Source organism: Ambystoma mexicanum, chromosome 12, assembly GCF_040938575.1.
Source record: "Ambystoma mexicanum isolate Mex_15411 chromosome 12, UKY_AmexF1_1, whole genome shotgun sequence".
Taxonomy (NCBI): domain Eukaryota; kingdom Metazoa; phylum Chordata; class Amphibia; order Caudata; family Ambystomatidae; genus Ambystoma; species Ambystoma mexicanum.
The window spans coordinates 85,597,871-85,617,727 of NC_090936.1; the positions used below are offsets into that span (position 1 = coordinate 85,597,871).

A 19,857-nucleotide genomic window follows, 5' to 3' on the forward strand; every position below is an offset into this window, starting at 1 on the left:
AGAACTGGACCAAACACATCTACGAGGTAGAAACCCTGCCATAAATAGAAAACTGGCCACATTCATAAGCGCCCTAGCAATGCAGGATGCTTGGCGCACAGTGCACCAGAACCGTAGAGAATACTCATACCACTTTGGGGCCCACGCCTCACTCTCGAGACTAGACTACTTCTTAATCCCATCTATAAACACACATAAAATATGCAAGGCGTATCTACTTCCCAGAGGAATCTCTGACCACTCCCCTCTGGTATTAGAAATCAGCACCTCCAGACCAAATCCCCCCACCCCCATGCTGGCGCTTAAATAATTATTACCTGGGATTCCCGGAACTGGTAGAAAAGATCCAAGACACCACCAAAACATACTTTGAACTAAATACGGGGACCGTAGCCGACCCGGGAATTGTGGGAAGCCTATAAAACAGTGCTAAGGGGCGACATAATCTCTTGGACAACTGCGCACAAGAAAGAGCATCTTGACACGTTGCACGAAGCTGAACAGAAGGTTAAACGCACAGAAGAGGCTCACCTGTTGCAGACCACGCTGAAACACACCGGGCACTGATATTGGCACAGAACGCCTCCAAAACATAGCCGTGGACAATGCCAAGCATGCGCACAGAGCTCTACGCGCTAGAGTGTATGAGACTTGGGATAAAGCCTGCAAAATGCTGGCATGGTTAGAACGCAGGGACGAAGTGCACAACCATGTTAGCCATCTCAGTACTGGTGACTCTGACCCACTAACAGCGGACAGAGATATAGCGGAGGGCTTCGCCACATACTATGCTAACCTATACAGGGCACCCTCCTCCCCCATAGACAAATCAATAATGGATAAAATCACCCTCCCCACCCTCACCACATAGCAGAAGACCCTCCTGGGCAAGGAGATCACTGAAGAGGAAGTAATAGCAGCCATGGTGGGACTCCAACCCGGGAAATCCCCCGGCCCGGATGGCTTCCCAACAGAACTATGGCAGAAGATAGGGGCAAATGAGATAGCCCCCACACCTACTGCGTATGTACCAGAACGCGCGAGACCTGGGTTCCCTATCACCGGACCTCAGAGAAGCCACCATAATAGTGCTACCCAAGGCGGACAAACCCCCCAAAAACTGCGGGTCATATAGACCCATCTCCCTCATAAATGGTGAAACAAAAATCCTTGCGAAGGTATTAGCTGACCGACTGCAATTGGTCATCTCATCCCTGATCCACCCGGACCAATGCGGCTTCATGCCACAGAGGTCAACCCGAATAAACCTATAGAAAGAGCTGACAGACTCCAGGGTCCGTTGGCATTGCTCTCCATCGACTTCGAAAAAGCCTTCGACTCTGTACACTGGGAGGCCATATGGGAAATAATGCACCATATGGGATTTTGTCACCAGTTCATGACATGGGTAAAACTCCTGTACAATTGTCCAAGGGCGAGAATTAGAGTCAACAGCTGGCGGTCAGAACCCTTCACCCTAGGGAGGGGCACAAGGCAAGGCTGTCCCTTATCAGGCATAATTTTTGCAATAACAATAGAACCCCTTGCAACGCTGCTGAGGAAGTCAAGAGCTCTGGGAGAGCTTCTGATGGTCGGATACATGGGAGGACATGGTCTCACTGTATGCAGACAACCTATTAATCTACCTGAAGGACCCAGTCAACTCATGTCCCGCAATCACATACTTGTTAGAGTGGTATGGGGCATTCAGTGGACTACGCGTCAACTGGGCCAAATCTATATTATTCCCGATAGGGAGGGCAAACAACATAACCCCTGTAAACTGCCCATACCGAGTCGAAACAACGCGATTCAAGTACCTAGGCATACAGATCACAAATAGTCTCACAGACTACATACCCGCAAATTTACATCCCATTACAATGAGATTTGTAGAGGACACGCGTCACTGGGCCTCGCTACCGCTAACTCTACTGGGCAGAGCGGCCCTTTTCAAAATGATTGCCCTGCCCCGCTTCCTGCACATTCTACAGAATGTCCCGCTATATATCCCAATGCTTGAGTTCCTGAAAATCGACCGCGCCCTCCGGAAACTGTTAGGGTGCGGTGGTCTCCCGCGTATAGCACTTGCTAAACTCCAAAGGTCCATCTGGGAGGGAGGAATTGGACTAGTCAGACTACAAACATACTACTGGGCCAGCCAGATGGCAGTCGTAAACAACATGCTACATGGGGACGTAACACTGCCATACGTCAGAGCAATAAACACCAGCAAGGGACTAGCCCCCATTGAACTCCTAAACCGCAACCTGTCACGAATTTGGGTAGAGACACATAAGAGACACATAAGTACATGGAGTGGGACATGAAACTGACACCTGATCAACCACTGTGGAACAACAGATGTCTCCCAGAAATTAACAAGCTCCCTAGATGGCCTGCCTGGTTAGCACATGGGGTAACATGGATCAAAGACATCATATGGGAGGGCCAGATGGTCACATTCGAAACTCTACAGTCCAAATTCTCTCTCCCACCAACAGAACAATACCACTACACTCAAATAAAACACGCACTACGAACCCATCTCCCCGACATGAACAATAATCCTGATTACACCCTGATGGAACGCAACATAATCCCGGAGCAGATCAAACACAAAGTCACCTCAACCATGTACAATGCGATCATCTCCTTTGTCACAAAGGAATTAGTTAGCCCTAAGGCCAAATGGGAACGGGATATAGGAGCACTACAACCAGAAGACTGGATTGCTTAACTGATGTACCCTAGGGAGGCCGCAATCTCATCCAGACTCCGGCTCGTCCAGCTTAAGATCCTACACCGAACTTACTAACCGAGAGTGGCCCTCTTCCGGTGGAGTAAAGTCTCAGACTCACAGTGCTTGTGCTGTAAATACGAGGAAGGCACCTTCTTTCCCATTTTATGGCAATGCGACCACATACAACAATATTGGCAGGCATGTTGCGACAAACTATCTAGGGTCTTGGGCAAAACAATATCAAGAGAACCAAAGCAGCTACTGCTGGGGGTGGAGGATGAGAGTGATTTGTCAAGACACGAAAAATTATTACTGTCAACTGCCACGACAGTACTTAGAAGGAACATTGCACAGCTATGGGGCTCGGAAGTCACTCCCAGTTTCGACCAATGGGTTACGGATGTGGACATATGCGCCTCAATGGAACACCGTGTGTAAACTGCAAGAGGTTGCCCTGACAAAGCAAGTAAAATATGGCAAAAATGTGAAGACTTTCACTGACTGGGCTAATGCCTAGTCCGGTATACACACCTGTGAGTAAAGTGCGAAACAGCAAAACGCCAATGGAACATTGCTCAACACTGCCAGTGACTCGGAGTTCAAGTCTGGTCTACTGATGGCCAAGGTGCAAGGGGAGTTGGGGGGCACACAGAGAGTTTATCAGTAAATGTAATATTTATAATGTATGTGGAAAATCAATAAAATTGTTTGATTAAAAAAATATTATAATTAAATGCACATCGTGCCTTCAAAAGTATGTCCTGGGAATACCTGGAGGTGCTGCTCTTGGCATACGAGTTTGGCCCGAATTTCTCTAAATGCATACTGGCTAATTTTCAAACCCACCTCCATGAAGGTAAAATGAAACAGTCAATGGTCATCCCTGATTGCTCTTCAGAAGGGCACCAGGCAAGGATGCCCTTTGTCCCCACTGGTGTTCGCTTTAGCTATGGAGCCACTAGTGCAAAGGATTTGACTGCATCCTCAGCTCAAAGGGTTCGACTGCATCCTCAGTTCAAAAGGTTCGACTGCATCCTCAGCTCAAAAGGTTCGGGTTTGGCTGCACCGATCACAAAGTAGCACTATATGCTGATGACGTCATGTGCTTCCTCTCAGACCCACTGGTGTCTCTACCAAATATCATAGTCCTACTGGAGGAGTTCAGCTTAGCTTCTGGTTTCCACATAAATCATGCAAAATCAGTTGCATTAAATATCACCGAAGCACCTGAGAACTAGTTTCCCCTTTCCATGAGCACATAGGGAGATTTTCTTACCTTGGTGTTCACATCACGGCCTGCTACGAATCTCTGATGACAGCCAATATCCCTCCGTTATGGAAGGAAGCAAAAGAGTTGCTGAAGCAATGGAAGTGGGGTGAATCAATGTGATTGAAATGCCTAAACTGCTTTATATTTTCCAGTCATTCCCCCTCTGCGTTCCAGAAAAGAACCTCATAGACCTTCAAAAGAAAATTGGGAAGTTCATGTGGAGGCATAAGCCCACCCTGTTTTTTCAGCAGGGTTCTTCTTATATCCAAGGGGATGGGAGGCTGTGCCCATTTCCAACTTTCACCCCGTCCATTTCTCCCTAAGAAAGCCAGACACCTGGCTCCTGACCTATTGGTCTCCACAGAACCACCCTGTCGCACTGCAGTCAACCAGGAATTAAAGCCAGATTGGGGCCCCTCTCCCTGGTTGTTCATAACCCGGACTTCATGCCAGGGTTGACTGGGAAGGCCTTTAAGGATTGAGAATCACTGGGCACCTTGAGACTGGGAGAGTTATACAAGGATGGGGTTCCCCTCACATTTGCTGAGTGTAAAGAGAAATTAAACCTGCAGGAATTCAAACGTTTTTGCTGCTTGCAAATACGCCACTGGATCACAAAAAGGAGCGGTGAAGTTGATGGGATCTCGCACCCAGACGGGCCTAGAGCTCCTATTGAAGGAGGGCCAAGATTAGAAGAAAATCTCCTCGCTTTATTGCTTGCTAGAGCTTGTTTCCCCGGATGAGAAACTCACATGCATGAGGAAATGGGAAGAAGAAATGGGGAGGGACATTTTGGATGAGTCATGGCAACGCATTTGGTCCAGGGCACATAAATGCTCTTGATGTACTCAAGTAAAGGAGGCAGCAGTGAAACATTGCTTTTGCTGGTACATGACTCCTCTGCAACTGCACAAGAGTCACCCTGAATATTCAGATCTATGTTGGCATGGCTGTGGTCATGTAAGTAATGTTGCTCATATGTGGTGATTTTGCCCATTTATGCATACATACTGGGAAGGGATTTGCTTGAAAATTCAGGACATAATGGGCAGGCTCCTTCCTATGTGCCCGCTAACCATAATTCTGGGGGATGTCCCAGAGGCTGTGGACTATCCTACGACCAGTCCAAGGGCAGAATTGATAATTCATGTTCTCATGGCAGCAAGGATAACTCGTGCCAGATTTTGGAAGATGCCTGGAGGGCTGTGTCTGGCAAATTGGTGGGTCAAAGTGTGAGAGTTAATTGCAATGGAGAAAGCTTCTGCTTTAGTGAGTGACAGAATGCTGAAGTTTGCCCGAACCTGGACCCCCTTTGTAGATTTAATTTTTGAATGGAGTTGAATTGATATTTTATTTCTATCGCGCTTATACACAAGTGTTTCACATTTGTGAAAAGGAACATATGTATTATAGGCCGCTGTTGTTGAAGTCTCTGTCTCTGGAATGAGGGGTTGACGGGTGTGGGACAGGCATGGTATCATGAGAGAAACACAGACACAATGATTCAAGTGTATGAAAACCTTTATTTTGTAAAGAAGGGAGTTTGGTGACTGCCTAACTTGCCCTACATCTATAATGGGCTTAGTCTCGACCATCAACAAAAATATAAGTCCAAAGTCAGTCAAGTTAGTCAAAACAAAAGTGTCTGTGTTAAACCTATGCTTGCCCTCACACTCTTAATACAATAATGTGCATGGGATTGGACTAAATAAAAAGGGTGCTTCAGAGTAAAGGTCAGGATACTATTGGAGCTGGACCACAGCTCCCTTCCCCAAGTCTTGAGCCACTTGGTATTGAGCATGCATTCCTCGGCTTTCAAAAGGCACTGCATAAAGTTCTTTTTACAAAGTTCAAACAGTTCTGTCGCACAAGTTCAAAGTTCTTTTGGGTAACAATTCCCCTGTGTCACCTCTCCTCAGGAAGTCTGCTACTTATCATTAGTTCACAACAGGTTGGTGTATCAGAGCCTTTCGATAACGCTCAGTATTCCTCAGCCCCAGGCGGGACCACTCTGACACCTTGGCTCTCCTCACACAGTTATTCAGCAGTTCAATGTATCAGATACATTAGTTGAATATAAGGTACATAGGGCCATGTGTGGGACCTCTCCGATACTTCGGCCTCTCTTTCAGTTTTCTCTTCTCACTGTGCCCCCAGCACCTTTTTGCAGTTCAATGTTGGCTTACTTTCATCAGCGTGGCCCTGGCACCTTTCAACAGTTCATCACCAAGTTTTCACTGGGTCTCTGCGTGCCTTTTCCCTCAAGCGGAGCCCCTCCCTTTACTTGCTTACATAGTCGCTCTCCCCGTGAACTTCACACCTGTACACAATGTCTCTGTTCACTAGAGCTCCTTTTACCACTTGTTAACGTACACACGATTGTGCGCTACCTTGTTTCTCTTATCTTTCAACTTACACAACGGACAATCAAAGCTTTCCTCTTCAGCGCACTTCTTATCCTATGCTCGTCCTTGTAATTATCTTACTGCTAGCAACATTCTATCCCTGGCGCTTTGCCACTATCATAAACCGGGTTTCCCCTCTGGCTTTGAACTCACTAGTTGTGATTTCTTTAATGTCACTGCTGCAGTCTCATCTGGAGACGTTTCGTTCTGTCATCCATTCATTCATGGAAGGTACATACGGCGGCTTACATGGGTCCATTCTTCTGAACTTGCAGCGCTTCTCAACACTGCAATTCAGACCTCTGTGAAGTTTGGATATCGTGGTCGATGCTCTGCCCTTACTCTGCTCTGCCTCTTACCCCACCTTCTTGGTGGGTGGATCTCATGACCCCTGCTTACAATACCCCCCTGTTCATTCCAACCTGAAATCCCTCGGGGACTACTTCTTCAGAGACTCGTGTCTCTCCTGGACTAATGGATCCCTCCAAGATAATTTGGATTTGGACTTCCTTACCTGGAGCCATTACTTGGAGCCTTACCTGGAATGCTGGATTCCCTTCTGTCCTCGTGCCTTTGGGTCGTCCGCGTTCCGTCGGGCTTGGATGGACTGCCTGTTCTGGATTCTGGACCTACAAAGACAACAAATCAGGTACATAGCATTACATATACATATAGAAAAACTTTCCTTCATGCTTACCCTAACAGTCCTCATTTCTTTCTCCCGTGTAGGGTTCTGGGGGTTACTGCGTCTAGAGGTCCTCACTTTCAAGGGGTTACCATCCCGGTCCTGGGGGTGCTTTACATCTCCCCAGCTGGGTTCTGGTGCACTGTGGATTGGTGAGGGTGACACAGAAAGATAGTGTGAAGTATGAGTAACCTGGAAAAAGACTGCGCCAAATCTTTGCAGAGTAAATTTATTGCTCAAAAAGAAATTGCCTTTATAACTGATGACACGTGTTTCGGTCCTCCAAGGACCTTTTTCAAATCAAATATATGGAAGCTTATTTTTCACATCATGTGACAGGGGCACTTTATATGACTACAAGACAAATCAATAGCCCTGATTTGAAAAAGGCCCTTGGAGGACCGAAACACGTGTCATCAGTTATAAAGGCAATTTCTTTTTGAGCAATAAATTTACTCTGCAAAGATTTGGCGCAGTCTTTTTCCAGGTTACTTATACTTCACGCTATCTTTCAAGGGGTCTTGTACTTGGCTAAACCCTATACCTGGTGAAACGCGACTCAATGGACTTAATGTATTGATTGAATCAACTTCTTTCTTCTTTTTTCACTACTATAAGATGTTGCCAAGTTAGTCCAAACCTTCCAAGCCAAGAACATTTTTTTTTTTTGAGGAACTGACACAGAAAGATGATAGACTGACTGAGAAACCGTTTTGTGTGGCCCACATGGATCATGCATGTGACCCAGTGGCGGCTATTATGCAAGCCCCGACAGTACTGTGCACCGATATACAGCCACTTTCTACTCGTGTAGACATGATACAGGCCAACTAGCACCCCTTACCTGTTAATGCAACGGAACTGGGAGCAGCTGCAGCTTTTCCACCTCCACCCAACGCAATCCCAATATTGCTGCATGCACCATTCCAGTCTTTCCCCTTAGCTCCGCCAGAGAGGCGATAGTAAAACCTGTTGCACCTTCTGAATCAATACAAATTGCATTTTATTTGCAGACCTAATGCATTTCCTGACCCTGCCTCTAAGGTAGCCTTTCTGCTCTCTTATTTAGACGGTGTGGCTGCTGAAAACCCTTATTGGAGAGCAACGACCCAGTGCTCTATGACTTTGAAGCCCCGACTTAATATTGGCCCTCATTACAACAGGTTGGCTGCGGCAGTATTAATGTGCCGGTATTAACGTTTACCGGCATGTTACCCCACTGGCCAACTACAAGTTTGCCCGTGGGGTGACCAGAATGACCTCCAGCTAGAAGCTACAGTTTGCCAGTATACTAGTGGATTTACCGCCAGGATACCGGCAAACTTGTGATGAGGGCCAATCTCATTCTCTTGTCTTTGACACAAGTTACCAATCTCAAGCCTCTGAAATGGAGCTACTGGAACTCAACCAAGGAGACAAAGATCTGCTGCAATACATGGCACATTTCAAGCAGCTAGTGGCCCGGACTACTTGGCCTGATAATGAAAGAACCACATTGTTTCATAAAGCGTTCACTGCCCTCTCCGTTCCTGGACTTCCTGGACCTGGTTTTACAGGTTAACCAGATAATACATGAGTGGAAGGGGGAGAAATGCCAACCTTTTTTTCACAGTTATCTGTATCTAGTGGTATGGACTCAGTTAAAACAACTGGGGATACCACGTCTGAATCTATGCAATTGGGTGGCTTACGTGCATCCCTAAATTGCCATGGAAAGACACTGACAACTCCAGGAAGGTCTTTGTATTGTAGTAAACAGGGACATTTAATATGTGAATTTCCTGTGTGCCAGAACAGATCCTCGGAAAAAGCTCAGGCCAGATATGGTGGGAGAACATATACCGGGCCTCATCTGTCAGAAAATGTCCCCTTATGCGGACGTCACACTCTCAGTCGACCATCATGTGTACGTTTCCATAGCCTGGGCATGGGGTACCAATTAACATGTGCTCTCCACGACTCTTATAGATTCAAAAGATACAGGTAACTACATGGACGATGTCCATTCACTAGCAATACCCACTGAGAAAAAGACCACCTTTAAGACTGTCCAGGTGGTAGATGGCTCGTCTTTATTATAAGGACCCATACACCAGCAAACTGTTCTATTGACTATGACCATAGCACATACACATAAGGCACAGATACGGTTTGACCTCATGAAGGCCCCCAATTTTGGGATTATATTAGGTACACCATGGTTATTGCAAAATAATCCTACCATGCATTGGAGAACACACAGTATCTCATTCCATTCTGACTGTCACAAGGAAACCGTGGGTACACTAGAAAGTGGGTTTCCTTCGCCTGGCAATGTCAGATATCCCAGTGGGTGGCCCTCACTACTACCACCATGATTCCCTTGGAATATGATTCCTACAAATACGTATCCAGTAAAAAAGAAGCTGAGGCCCTAACCCCACCCCCATTGGGCCCATGCTTGCCCTATTGAAATTATTGACCAGATATACGCGGTCACTGAAACTGAGCACAGTACCATACGTCTCTATTTAGATGAAAACCTCCATTTTTTAGACACTCCACATCGCCTGCGGCCTCACCCCCTGAAGGAAGGGGATCTATTTCCCTGCACAGGCTATCGCACTATCAATGATATAACTGTAAAGAATAGGTACCCTTTGCCCTTACCATCTCTTTATTGGATCAATTGCACTCAGCCAAGAGGATAGCTCAGGGGCAACACGCTCGTCTTGGAAGCAAGACAACGCAGAGCAACACAGGTTTGAATCCTGGGCCTGCGCTTAGAAACTGGTTCTCCGGTATTAGGCACATTATAAATAAAATATCATAATTATATATACCAAGTTGGACCTTTGAGCTGCCTTGAACTTAGTTCATATAAGGGCAGGGGATGAATGGAAGACTGCACGAAATATGGCCTTTTTGAATACATGGTGATGCCATATGGCTTGTGCAACACACCCGCTACATTCTAACAGTTTGTGAATGATATATTCGGAGACTTGATCAATAGGTATGCAGTGGTATATCTGGATATATTCTGAAGACTCAGTTACCCATGTCTGAAATGTTCATATGGTTCTAGACATTTTACGTAAACATTCATTGTACGCTAAAGCTGAAAAGTGATCCTTTCATGTCACATCAGTTGAATCTTTGGGGTATATATTAAGCCTGCAAGAGGTTTACATGGATGACAAGAAAGTCAAGCTATTCTTGATTGGCCACCACCCACCACTAGAAAAAAACGTCAGGGTTGTTGTCAGGAACTGTGGGTGGAAGCTGTGGGAGCGCTGGAGACATTAGCTTAAGTCACTCCACCGCTCTAGTCCTCATCCAAGATGGCAGCAGCTAGTATTTAACCAGACTCCGCCCCCTCTCAGCGCGTTGTATCTGTGTTCTTTGAACAACGCTCAGTGCTACACTCCTCGAGTTTTTCCCACTTTTGAATCTTTGTCAGTTTCGTCCTGACTATTCCCTTTGTAATTTCTGTGTGCGTTTATCTTACCTAACCTTCCAACTAGTTTTCACTCTAACTAGCGTCTCTATCACCTTCCGGCTTTCCGGCTTACTCGATCCCTTTTGGTATCGGGTTTCCTCTGCTGCTTTACGCGGTTCATTTCTACAGCTCCTCTCCTTGTGGCTTCTACTTGCCGTTCATATCTGAACTCCTCCTTTCGTTTCCGGTGTTTACGCGACTCTCTCTAGTCAAGTATCGCCACCTTTCCCTAAGCGGCTTACCGCCCTTCTTTCTCTCTGATCAACTCTTTGATTCGGAGCTTTTCCGCGGTACTCCGTATCGTTTATTTACATTCTTATTGTGTCTTTTCTACTTCTTTACCTAATACTCTTTTAGCTCTTTGAACTATTCACCTTTCTTTTCTATTTTTCTCTTTCTGTGGCATTCATTCCTATTTCGGAGTTTCAGACTACCGATCCCTGTGAGTAGCAGCTCGTCTCCTCGGGCTGCAGTATCCAGTCTACCTTTATTCCATATTCTACGCATCACACCAGACCTTTGATATCCTACCAGAACTCTTGGTCATCAAGGTTTTTTCTGCCACTTGGCTTTTTCCCTGAAATTGGGGCTGGCTCCCCGGTGTCCCCCGAAGGCAGATTCCCATCTCTGTCAAGGTGGCTTCCGGGGGAGCCAGACCCTATTTACACGATCGGAAGGACCACAAGCCTAAGGAAAGGTTGTCTCCCGACAGGAAGAAGAACCGCAAACCTTCAGTTACTGCTATCAAGGACATATCTTCAGACAAATCAGGTGAGGAGGATTGGGAGGGTAAGCAGGATCCTGACAGTTGTCTCCGATTTTCCAATTTCTACAGGAGATTTATACGGCATGTCTTTGCGGGCTTAGTTATCTTTCTCTGCTCTAAAAACTGCTTTGACCATAGCGCCTCTTTTGGCACACCTTGATCACAGCAAACCTTCTGTGGCCGAGGCAGATACCTCTTCCGTAGCTGTGGGAGAATGTTTTTTCCCAAATCTGTGTGCACATTGGGGAATTAAATCCAGTTGCTTACTTTACTCGGAAGCTTAGGAATGGCGCACTTTTACAGGGTGCTCGCCATTGATCTGTTTATTTATTTGTACATTGTAGAAGCATTCATAGCCCATGGGCTTCTAGGTGCTGGTTACAGACAAGATACTTTCAATCGGTAGGTAAAGTATTACTTAAACAGGTGTGTCTTGAGCTCTTTTCTGAACAAAGGATATGAAGGTTCAGTTCGAAGGGAGAGTGGTAGATTGTTCCAGAGGTTTACTGTCACCACTGGGAAGCTGGAACCCCAGTCTCTTTTGCGTCTGAATGTTGGCCGGACCAAGCAGTAGTTGTGGGTGGATCTCAGGGGTCTGGTGGGCGTGCATATGAGTCTTTAAGCTTGGTAAGTAGCGGTACTGCTAGACAGGCAGTGATGGGTAATTCAGAGGATTTTGAATTTTATTCTTTCCCCGACAGGGAGCCAATGGACAAATCTTCTAGCTTCAGAGATGTTGTCAAACTTATTCAGTTCCAAGGCAGCATGGTGAGCGGTGAGCATTGTTTTGAGTCACTTGGAGCCTGTTTATGTTTTTTGCAGAGGTGCCACAAAGCAAGGCATTGCAATAGTCCAGTTTAGATCCCACAGGTGCACGGGCAACAGTAAGGCAATTGTCTGAGGATAGGAAAGGTTTTCTAGTTCGAATGAGCTTCGTGGCGTGGGCTGCTGTGGAGGTTATGTGATTGATTTGGCGAGACATATTGGTGGATGCCCAGTGTTTTTACTGAGGAGGAGACAGGGATCTTGTGGCCATCGATGTTGAAGAAGCAGAATGCTGGATCAAGTTTTGCGAGGCAGGCTGGCGTACCAACTAGAAGGAGCTCTGTTTGCACATCATTCAGGCAGAGAGGGCAATCCAGGTTTGGATCAGTTCATATATGCGGTTCTCCTTAGTGGAGCCCTGCGCATGGACACCATAGAGGGAGATAAGGATTTGGGTGTCATCTGCATAGTTTGTGAAGGGGATTCCCAAGAAGTCAAGGTGGTAAAATAGCGGTTTTGTGTAGACATTGTAGAAGGTGGGGGAAACACAGGAGCCTTTCAGGACTCCACAAGAGATGGGAGTGGGAAGGGAATGAAGCATCGCCTGCAAAGACTCTGTATGTCCTGTTGTCAAGGAAGGAGGATACCAACTGGCAGCTTCAAGGGAGAAGCATGCAACCGAGGTCAGGTGGTGGCAAAGAATGTTATGGTCGACAAGGTCCAGGTCTGCCGAAGGGTCGAGGAGCAAGAGGAGAGACAACTTTCCTGCATCATCGAGTTGGTATTTTAGATCGAGTAGGGTGGTGTCCGTCCCATGTCTTGGGCAGAAGCCTGACTGGCAAGGACAAAGAATGTGGTATGTTACCAGGAATATTTGAATTTGGGTGTAGGCAACTCTGTCAATGATTTTCAGGAGGAAGTGTAAGGAAGGCATGGTATCAACAGTAGGACAGACACAAGTGACCACAGTTCAAGGGTGATTATTGAACTTCAAAAAGGTTTGAAAAATGCCTATCTAATCCTAAGTCTAAAAATGGGAGCAAGCTAGGACCATCAAATAATAACAAGGCAGTCCTAGTGGTGTCTTGTCAAAATAAAAAGTGCCTATACTCATAAAACTATTGCCAATCCTTAACTCTAAATACTAATAGCGTGAAAAAATGTAATGCAAAAAAAAGTGTTCAAGAAATTATATGTCAGGATATTCAAGCCATTGGCTTCCCTTCCCCACGTTTTCAGAACGGGGAAAGGCAGCACACTAGAGCTTAGCACAGTCTATGCGGCTTCTCTAGCACAAGGGTGAGGTTCAAAACTTCAACATCATGACCTTCTGTGCTAAAGTCTCTTTGGCATTCAAAGTCTCTTTTTCAGAGGGCCTGATGTAACACGAAAAACATCAAAGTTCCTTTTTCCGGAGGATTTCACATATAAACATTCTCACTATATTCACAGTTTGGTCTCCCTCATTCGGTCTCGGACCGCGGACCCCCCTCCTTCGGGCTCAGACCCCTTTTTCCACAATATTCACAATTCGGTCTCCCTCGTTCGAGCTTGGATCGTGGATCCCCCGCAGCCGTGCTCAGATCCCACAAACTGGCTTTAACCCAAAGCTTCCACTTGATCTCCCTTGTTCGGGCTCAGACCGTGGGCCCCCTCCTTTGGGCTCAGACCTCTTTTTCCACAATATTCACAATCCAGTCTCTCTCGTTCGGGCTCAGATCGTGGATCCCCCGCAGCGGTGCTCAGATCCCCTTTAACACAGTTTTCATAGAATGTCCATGTATCCAATTTCTCTGGTGATTCACGGCTCACGCCAGATCCACCTCAGCTGGGCTCAAATCCGTTTTAACACCATGTTCAATTAGGCTCCCTCCGCCGGGCTCAGACCAATTTAATTCACTATCACAAACTGGCTTTAAACCAAAGCTTCCACTTGATCTCCCTCGTTTGGGCTCGGACCAACTTTATCTACTTTGTCATCAACTTTCGTGGCAGTTTATACATCGAAGACTTTTGATTGTGCACAGGATTTTGCTTGACCCGTTGCAGGACCACTTCGATTCACAATCCTTCGCCACTCTTTCACTTTTGCCACCTCTCAGTTGGATACCTTACAGAGACCTTCGAATGAGCATGCACGTGGTGCCGGACCACTATCAAAAGGTATTGTATCTTGATTTCAATGTTCAATCACTCATCTGTTGTTGAATTCTACTCACATTGTTTATCACATGGGTATCGTACACTGTTCGCGTCAGCGCTCATCATACAACGTTGCCGCTTGCAACCTTGGCTTCAACACAGACCGGTCTGGTATTGGTCTCCGTATCTCACTGGCTGTGTTGATTTCACAGGCGCTGCTTTGTTGTAGGAGCCAAGGACAGTACCACGGCAGTAGGCGATTCTCCCCGCCTTAGTTATCAATGCAGGAGGGTACTCGGTACCTCTGACACAACGATTCTTCAGCTTGTTTTCCTGGTCTTACACTTCCTATTCTCGAGGTTTTGTGAAAGTAACTGTTTCTTGTAAAAAAAAAGGTCAGGGGACGTTCCCTTCTGTGATCCACTTCGGTTTCGCCGTCTTTCTCCTCGTGTTAAGCTGCCATCTTGGAACTGCTGTTTCCTCGTGTGTTTTACCTTGCTCAGAGTGTGCTCTCGTGCTCCGCCTTTTATCCGTGTGGGGAAGTGTAATGGTAGACAGGTGTATGTAATGGTCAGTAATTGTCTGACCCTGCCTGACCACTGTATTGGGACGGAACACGTTACTTACCTGTAACTGTTGTTCTCCAGCATGGGTTTGGCATGGATTCACATGCTCACAAGCTCATGAATATTCCCAGTCGTCAGGCTTGGAATCCTCGGTAAAAGAAAAACAGTTTCAGTTTTGTTTCTAAACTGTCTTTCTCCTATAAACTAATCACTTAGCTCTGGGTCATACTGCCCCCAGCCAATGACTGCCCTCTACCTGAGCCCCTCCTCTGGCAGCCATCTTCCGATTAAGCAGCACATAAAGTGGCAGTAGGACCAAGAGAAGAGCTGCAGAGGGGCAGGCAGGAGGGTTCGGATGTGAATCCATGCCAGACCAATGCTGGAGAGCAAAAGTTACAGGTAAGCAACTTGTTCCTTCTCCAGCATGTGGTCTGTCATGGATTCACATGCTCATGAATGAAGAATACATAGCAGTACATACTTGCACAATCACGGGAGGTGGCAAGGCACAACAGAAGCAATCCCTTACCTCCTCACCAGGCTCACCTTCAAGTGAAAAGGTGGCGCAGCACTGCTTGGCCAACTCTGGACTCCTCCCTAGAATCCCTGTCAATGCAGTAGAATTTTGTGAAAGTGTTCGTCGACCTCCACGTAGCTGCCCTGCAAATGTCCAGCAGGGGCACACCAGACAGGAACGCTGTTGTAGCAGCGATCGCTCTGGTAGAATGGGCTCTCGGAGGGCCAGGCAACGGTCAGTTTGCCAACCGATGACAGTGAGTTATACAGCCGGAGAGCCACCTGGAAATGGAAGACTTGGACAGGGTCTTCCCATGGTTCACAGGACCAAAGTTCACAAAATGCTGAGAGGTTGTCTGGGAAACTTTTTGTGCCGGCCACATAAAACTTCAGCGCTCTAGCCACATCCAGCGAGTGCAAAGTCGTTTCAGTTGGTGACGAAGGCGTTGGAAAAAACACAGGTAACACCAAGGGCTTGTTGAGATGAAATTACAACGGAACCTTGGGCATGAAGGGGGGGTGCATCTGCAGCACCACCCTTGTCTCATGGAAAGTCAAGTAAGGCCACTTGCAAGACAGGCCCTGGATCTCACCTACTCTTCTTGCATAGGTGATGGCCACGAGGTAAGCTGTCTTCCACGACAGAAACTTGAGCGGAGCTGAATGCATAGGTTTGAATGGAGCCCCCATGAGCCTAGTCAGCACCACGTTGAGTTCCCACGCCGGGGCCAGAGCCTTCACCGGCGGGAACGACCGGAACAGTCCTTTGATTAATTCTTTGACTTAACGGTGCAACTACAGTGAAGACCGTCCCAGAGACCTGGTACAGCGGGATAGAGCCACCAGGTGTACCTTGATGGAGGCATGCGCCAGCCTCGATTTAGCCAATAACAGTAAATACAGAAGTACTTGAGGGGCCGTGACCCTCAGCAGGTTGATCTTCTGCGACCGGCACCAAGTCACAAAGCGCTTCCATTTGTGTCAGTAGCATTTCAAAGTAGACGATGCCCTGGCCTTGGCGAGTACCGGCCTGCAGTCCACCGGAAGATCGTAGCCACCAAACCCTAACAGTGCAGGAGCCAGGTCTTACGGTTCAGAGATCCCGGTCGTGGCACAGACTTGCGCCTCCTTCCCTGGCGGCAAGATCTGCGACCACTGGCAGATTGACTGGGGGGAACGCTGACATGCCGAGAAGGTCCGGGTACCAGATCTGTATCGGCCACGCTGGTGCGACGAGGATCATCCTGCACCGGTACCATCTGAGTTGAATGATGACTCGAAGAAGTAACGGCAATGGAGGGAAAGCGTTCAGAAAAAGGCCTTCCCAAGGGAATGAGAATACATGCCCCACGCTCCCCGGCTGGGGGAATCTGCCAGCGAACCTCTGGCACTTGGTGTTCGTCGCCGTTGCAAACAGATTGATCTGGGGAGTGCCCCATTTGAGGAAAAGGTTGTCCACTTGATCCTGCCGAAGCTCCCACTCGTGGCAAGAGCGCAGCTTCCTGCTGAGAGAGTCGGCGACAGTGTTCTCTACACCTGCCAGGCGAAATGGAATGAGGAATATTCCATGGGTGACGGCCCAGTGCCACAAGTCCTGCGCCTCTTTGGAGAGCGCTGGGGATCTGGTGCCCCCCTGCTTCCAGATGTAAAACATTGTGGTGGTATTGTCTGTGAAGACCCTCACCACTTTCCTCTTGAGGGATGGCAGAAACGACCTGAGGCCCCAAAACACTGCCCGTAGTTCCAGAACGCTGATGTGTAGCATCTTCTCTTCCAGCAGCCACGGGCCTCTGGCATGAAGACGTCTGGTGTGGGCCCCCCATCCTTCCAGGGAAGCGTCCATAGTGACCGTCTCCTGGTACGGGGGACTCTGGAAATTTGTGCCTCCAGCAATGTTGGAGCGCACGCCCCACCACCTTATTGCTCGACGGAACTCCTTGTCAAGCGCAATTTTGTCCTGGAAGTCTCCGGACAACTGAACCCAACATGTGTTGAGGAATTCCTGTACAGGGCATATTCGCAACCTGTAGAGCCGAATCAGGTATATGCATGATGACATCATGCCGAACAGCAACTTGATAGTCCGCACTGTGGCGATCTTCATTGCCAACAGCCGCTGCACTTTGCCCAAGATGGCTGCTATCCTCTCCTCTAACGGAGACGCCAGGCATGACACCAGGAACAGCGCGTCCTGCGATTGAGTCATGCAGGACTTTGCATAATTCACTGAGAAGCCCAGTTCAGTCAGCAGCCGGATGGTCCTCGCTGTGTGCTCGACAGCAATGTCCTTTGACGTGGCCCGGATGAGCCAATCGTCAAGGTAAGGGTACCCGTGTATCCCCTGCAGACGCAGATGGCCCACCACAGGAGCAAGGCACTTGGTGAAGACTCCGGGCGCCGACCTAAGTCCGAAGGGAAGAGCCTAAAACTGATAATGGTTCCCTTGGACAACGAAATGCAGGAACATGCAATGCTACACGTGTATGGGAACGTGGAAGTAAGCATCCTCTAGATCCAACAACGACAGAAAGTCTCCCTGCTCTAACTGGCCGAGCACATGCTGCAGCGTTACCATCCTTAACTTCTGGGACTTTATGTACTTGTTGAGTCGTATGTAGAGAATGGGCCTGCAGCCCCCGGTCTTCTTTCTTACAAGAAAATATCTTGAGTAAACTCCAGAGCCCCTGAGTCGCTGTGGAACCAGCTCTATCTGCCATTTTCTTAACATGGCCCGAACTTCCAGCAGCAGCTGAGGGATGTGATTTTCCTGTCGGGCCACCAGTGGTATTCGCAGACACTTTTGTTGAAACTCCAAGGTGTGTCTGTGGGCGAGAGCGTCCAGCACCCATCGATCGGTGGAGATGGGCTTCCAAACGCTGACGAAGTTCGCCAGCCAGCCTCCCACCAGGGTGCATGGGTGGGGACCCAATGTCCTGGCTGGTTCAATCTTGCTTGGAGGTCGTCGGTCCGCCTTGGGGGCCTTGACGACGACGGTAGCCACCTCAAAATGCCTTGGAGCGACCCCTGTTGGCTTCCTGGGGCGAAGAGTGGAAGAGTTGGTGGTAAGAGGAAGAGCCCCGCGGAAAACCTTCGAAGACCTGCTGGACTTCCCCTGAGGAACGAAAGGACGGCCGGTGTTGCTGCAGGGTGCCCAAAGCATGGGCCATCTCCGTTTCGGTCTTGATGGCAAGGAGGGATTAATCAACGGCCTTCCCGAACAGGTTGTCTCAGTCGAACAGCATTTCCAGGATCCTCGTCTGGACCTCCTGCCTGAAGCTGGTGGCCTTGAGCCAGCCGCAACGGCAAAGCCAAACCCAGTTGCCCATCTGGCGGAAACCTGTGTCCGCGATGTCCAGTGCCACTGTGATGGTGTGGTCTGACGACCCCTCGGCTTCCTGGAGGATCTCCAAATGCTCGACCCATTTGTCATCAGGGAGGAACTCCAGGAGAGGAGCTGTTTTGTACCAAAGCTCCCGGTCGTACCTGGCCATGATCGCTAAGGCGTTGGCCGCTTTTACTGTTGTCGCCGCTGAGTAGATGACATTTCTACCCATGGAATTTAACTTCTTCCCCTCGTTGTCCGGAGAGGCCGACTAAGAAGACACTGCACTCAATGATTTCTTCCTGGCGGCCACCGAGTCTGGCGACGGTTGAGACCTCAGGCACTTTGGTGCAGACTCGGGCACCCTGTATTTCTTTTTGAGCCGGTCTCTCTTCGCTAGGGCTGAGGCGGGGTTCCTCAGAAGGGCTAGCACCTCATTGCAAATGTCGTCCAGGAGCGGGACCTTTTATCCCTGTGGGGCAGGGAAAGGGCTGTCAGGCGTGTGTGATTCTCATCAATTGCCTGACTTTGCCTGACCCTTGCGTTGGGACATGTCAGGTAAATGGCTTTGGTGTTTGTCCGTCGTCTTTCGTGATGTGTGGAAGTCTTCAGGTCGGTTAAAGGGTTTGGACAAGAGCGATGCGATGTGACGAGGCGAGGCTGATGTGGCATAGCCTACAAAAGCCTCCGGGACTAAGTATTCCTCACCTTCTTCGGTACGACACTGCGCCTCACCTGGGATATTTCCATGAACACAACCCTGTGTCTCCCCATCCAGGTGATCCTCTCTCGCTCGTCTGCCTATAGGGTTGGAATCTGAGAGCATTGAACCTTCCAAGGCCCCTGAATAAGGGATTCTGAAGGCTGGTTTGGGAGAATACCCTCTAATTTCTCACAGTGGAAACTGCTCCCCTTCACGGACCAATTACTGGTTTTATCATCCACGGAGGCCTAACTTACAAAAGAAATCTCTTGTTTCTCCCTGACCCTGATACACATCACAGAGCAATCAGGTGGTGCCATGATGACCAGAAAGCCAGTCACTTTGTGCTGACCAAGACCATCCTTTTATTGCAGAAATGGCTTTGGTGGCCAAACCGGGAAGTATGGACTTATATTGAAACTCGTGCTGTTTGTACCCGCTCCAAGATCTTGAATGCAAAACCATATAGCTTATTACATACCCTACCAGTACC

At 48.1% G+C, this 19,857-nt stretch overlaps 1 protein-coding gene across 1 annotated transcript in view; it reads right to left on the reverse strand.

The window, feature by feature from the left end:
• The window catches only part of CCDC146 (coiled-coil domain containing 146), a 1,748,551-nt gene that overhangs the window by 1,617,833 nt on the left and 110,861 nt on the right, over positions 1-19,857 (reverse strand). The window contains exon 3 of the mRNA XM_069628051.1: positions 6,958-7,047. Coding sequence (XP_069484152.1) covers positions 6,958-7,047 — 90 coding nt within the window. The remainder of the gene's footprint in view (positions 1-6,957; positions 7,048-19,857) is intronic.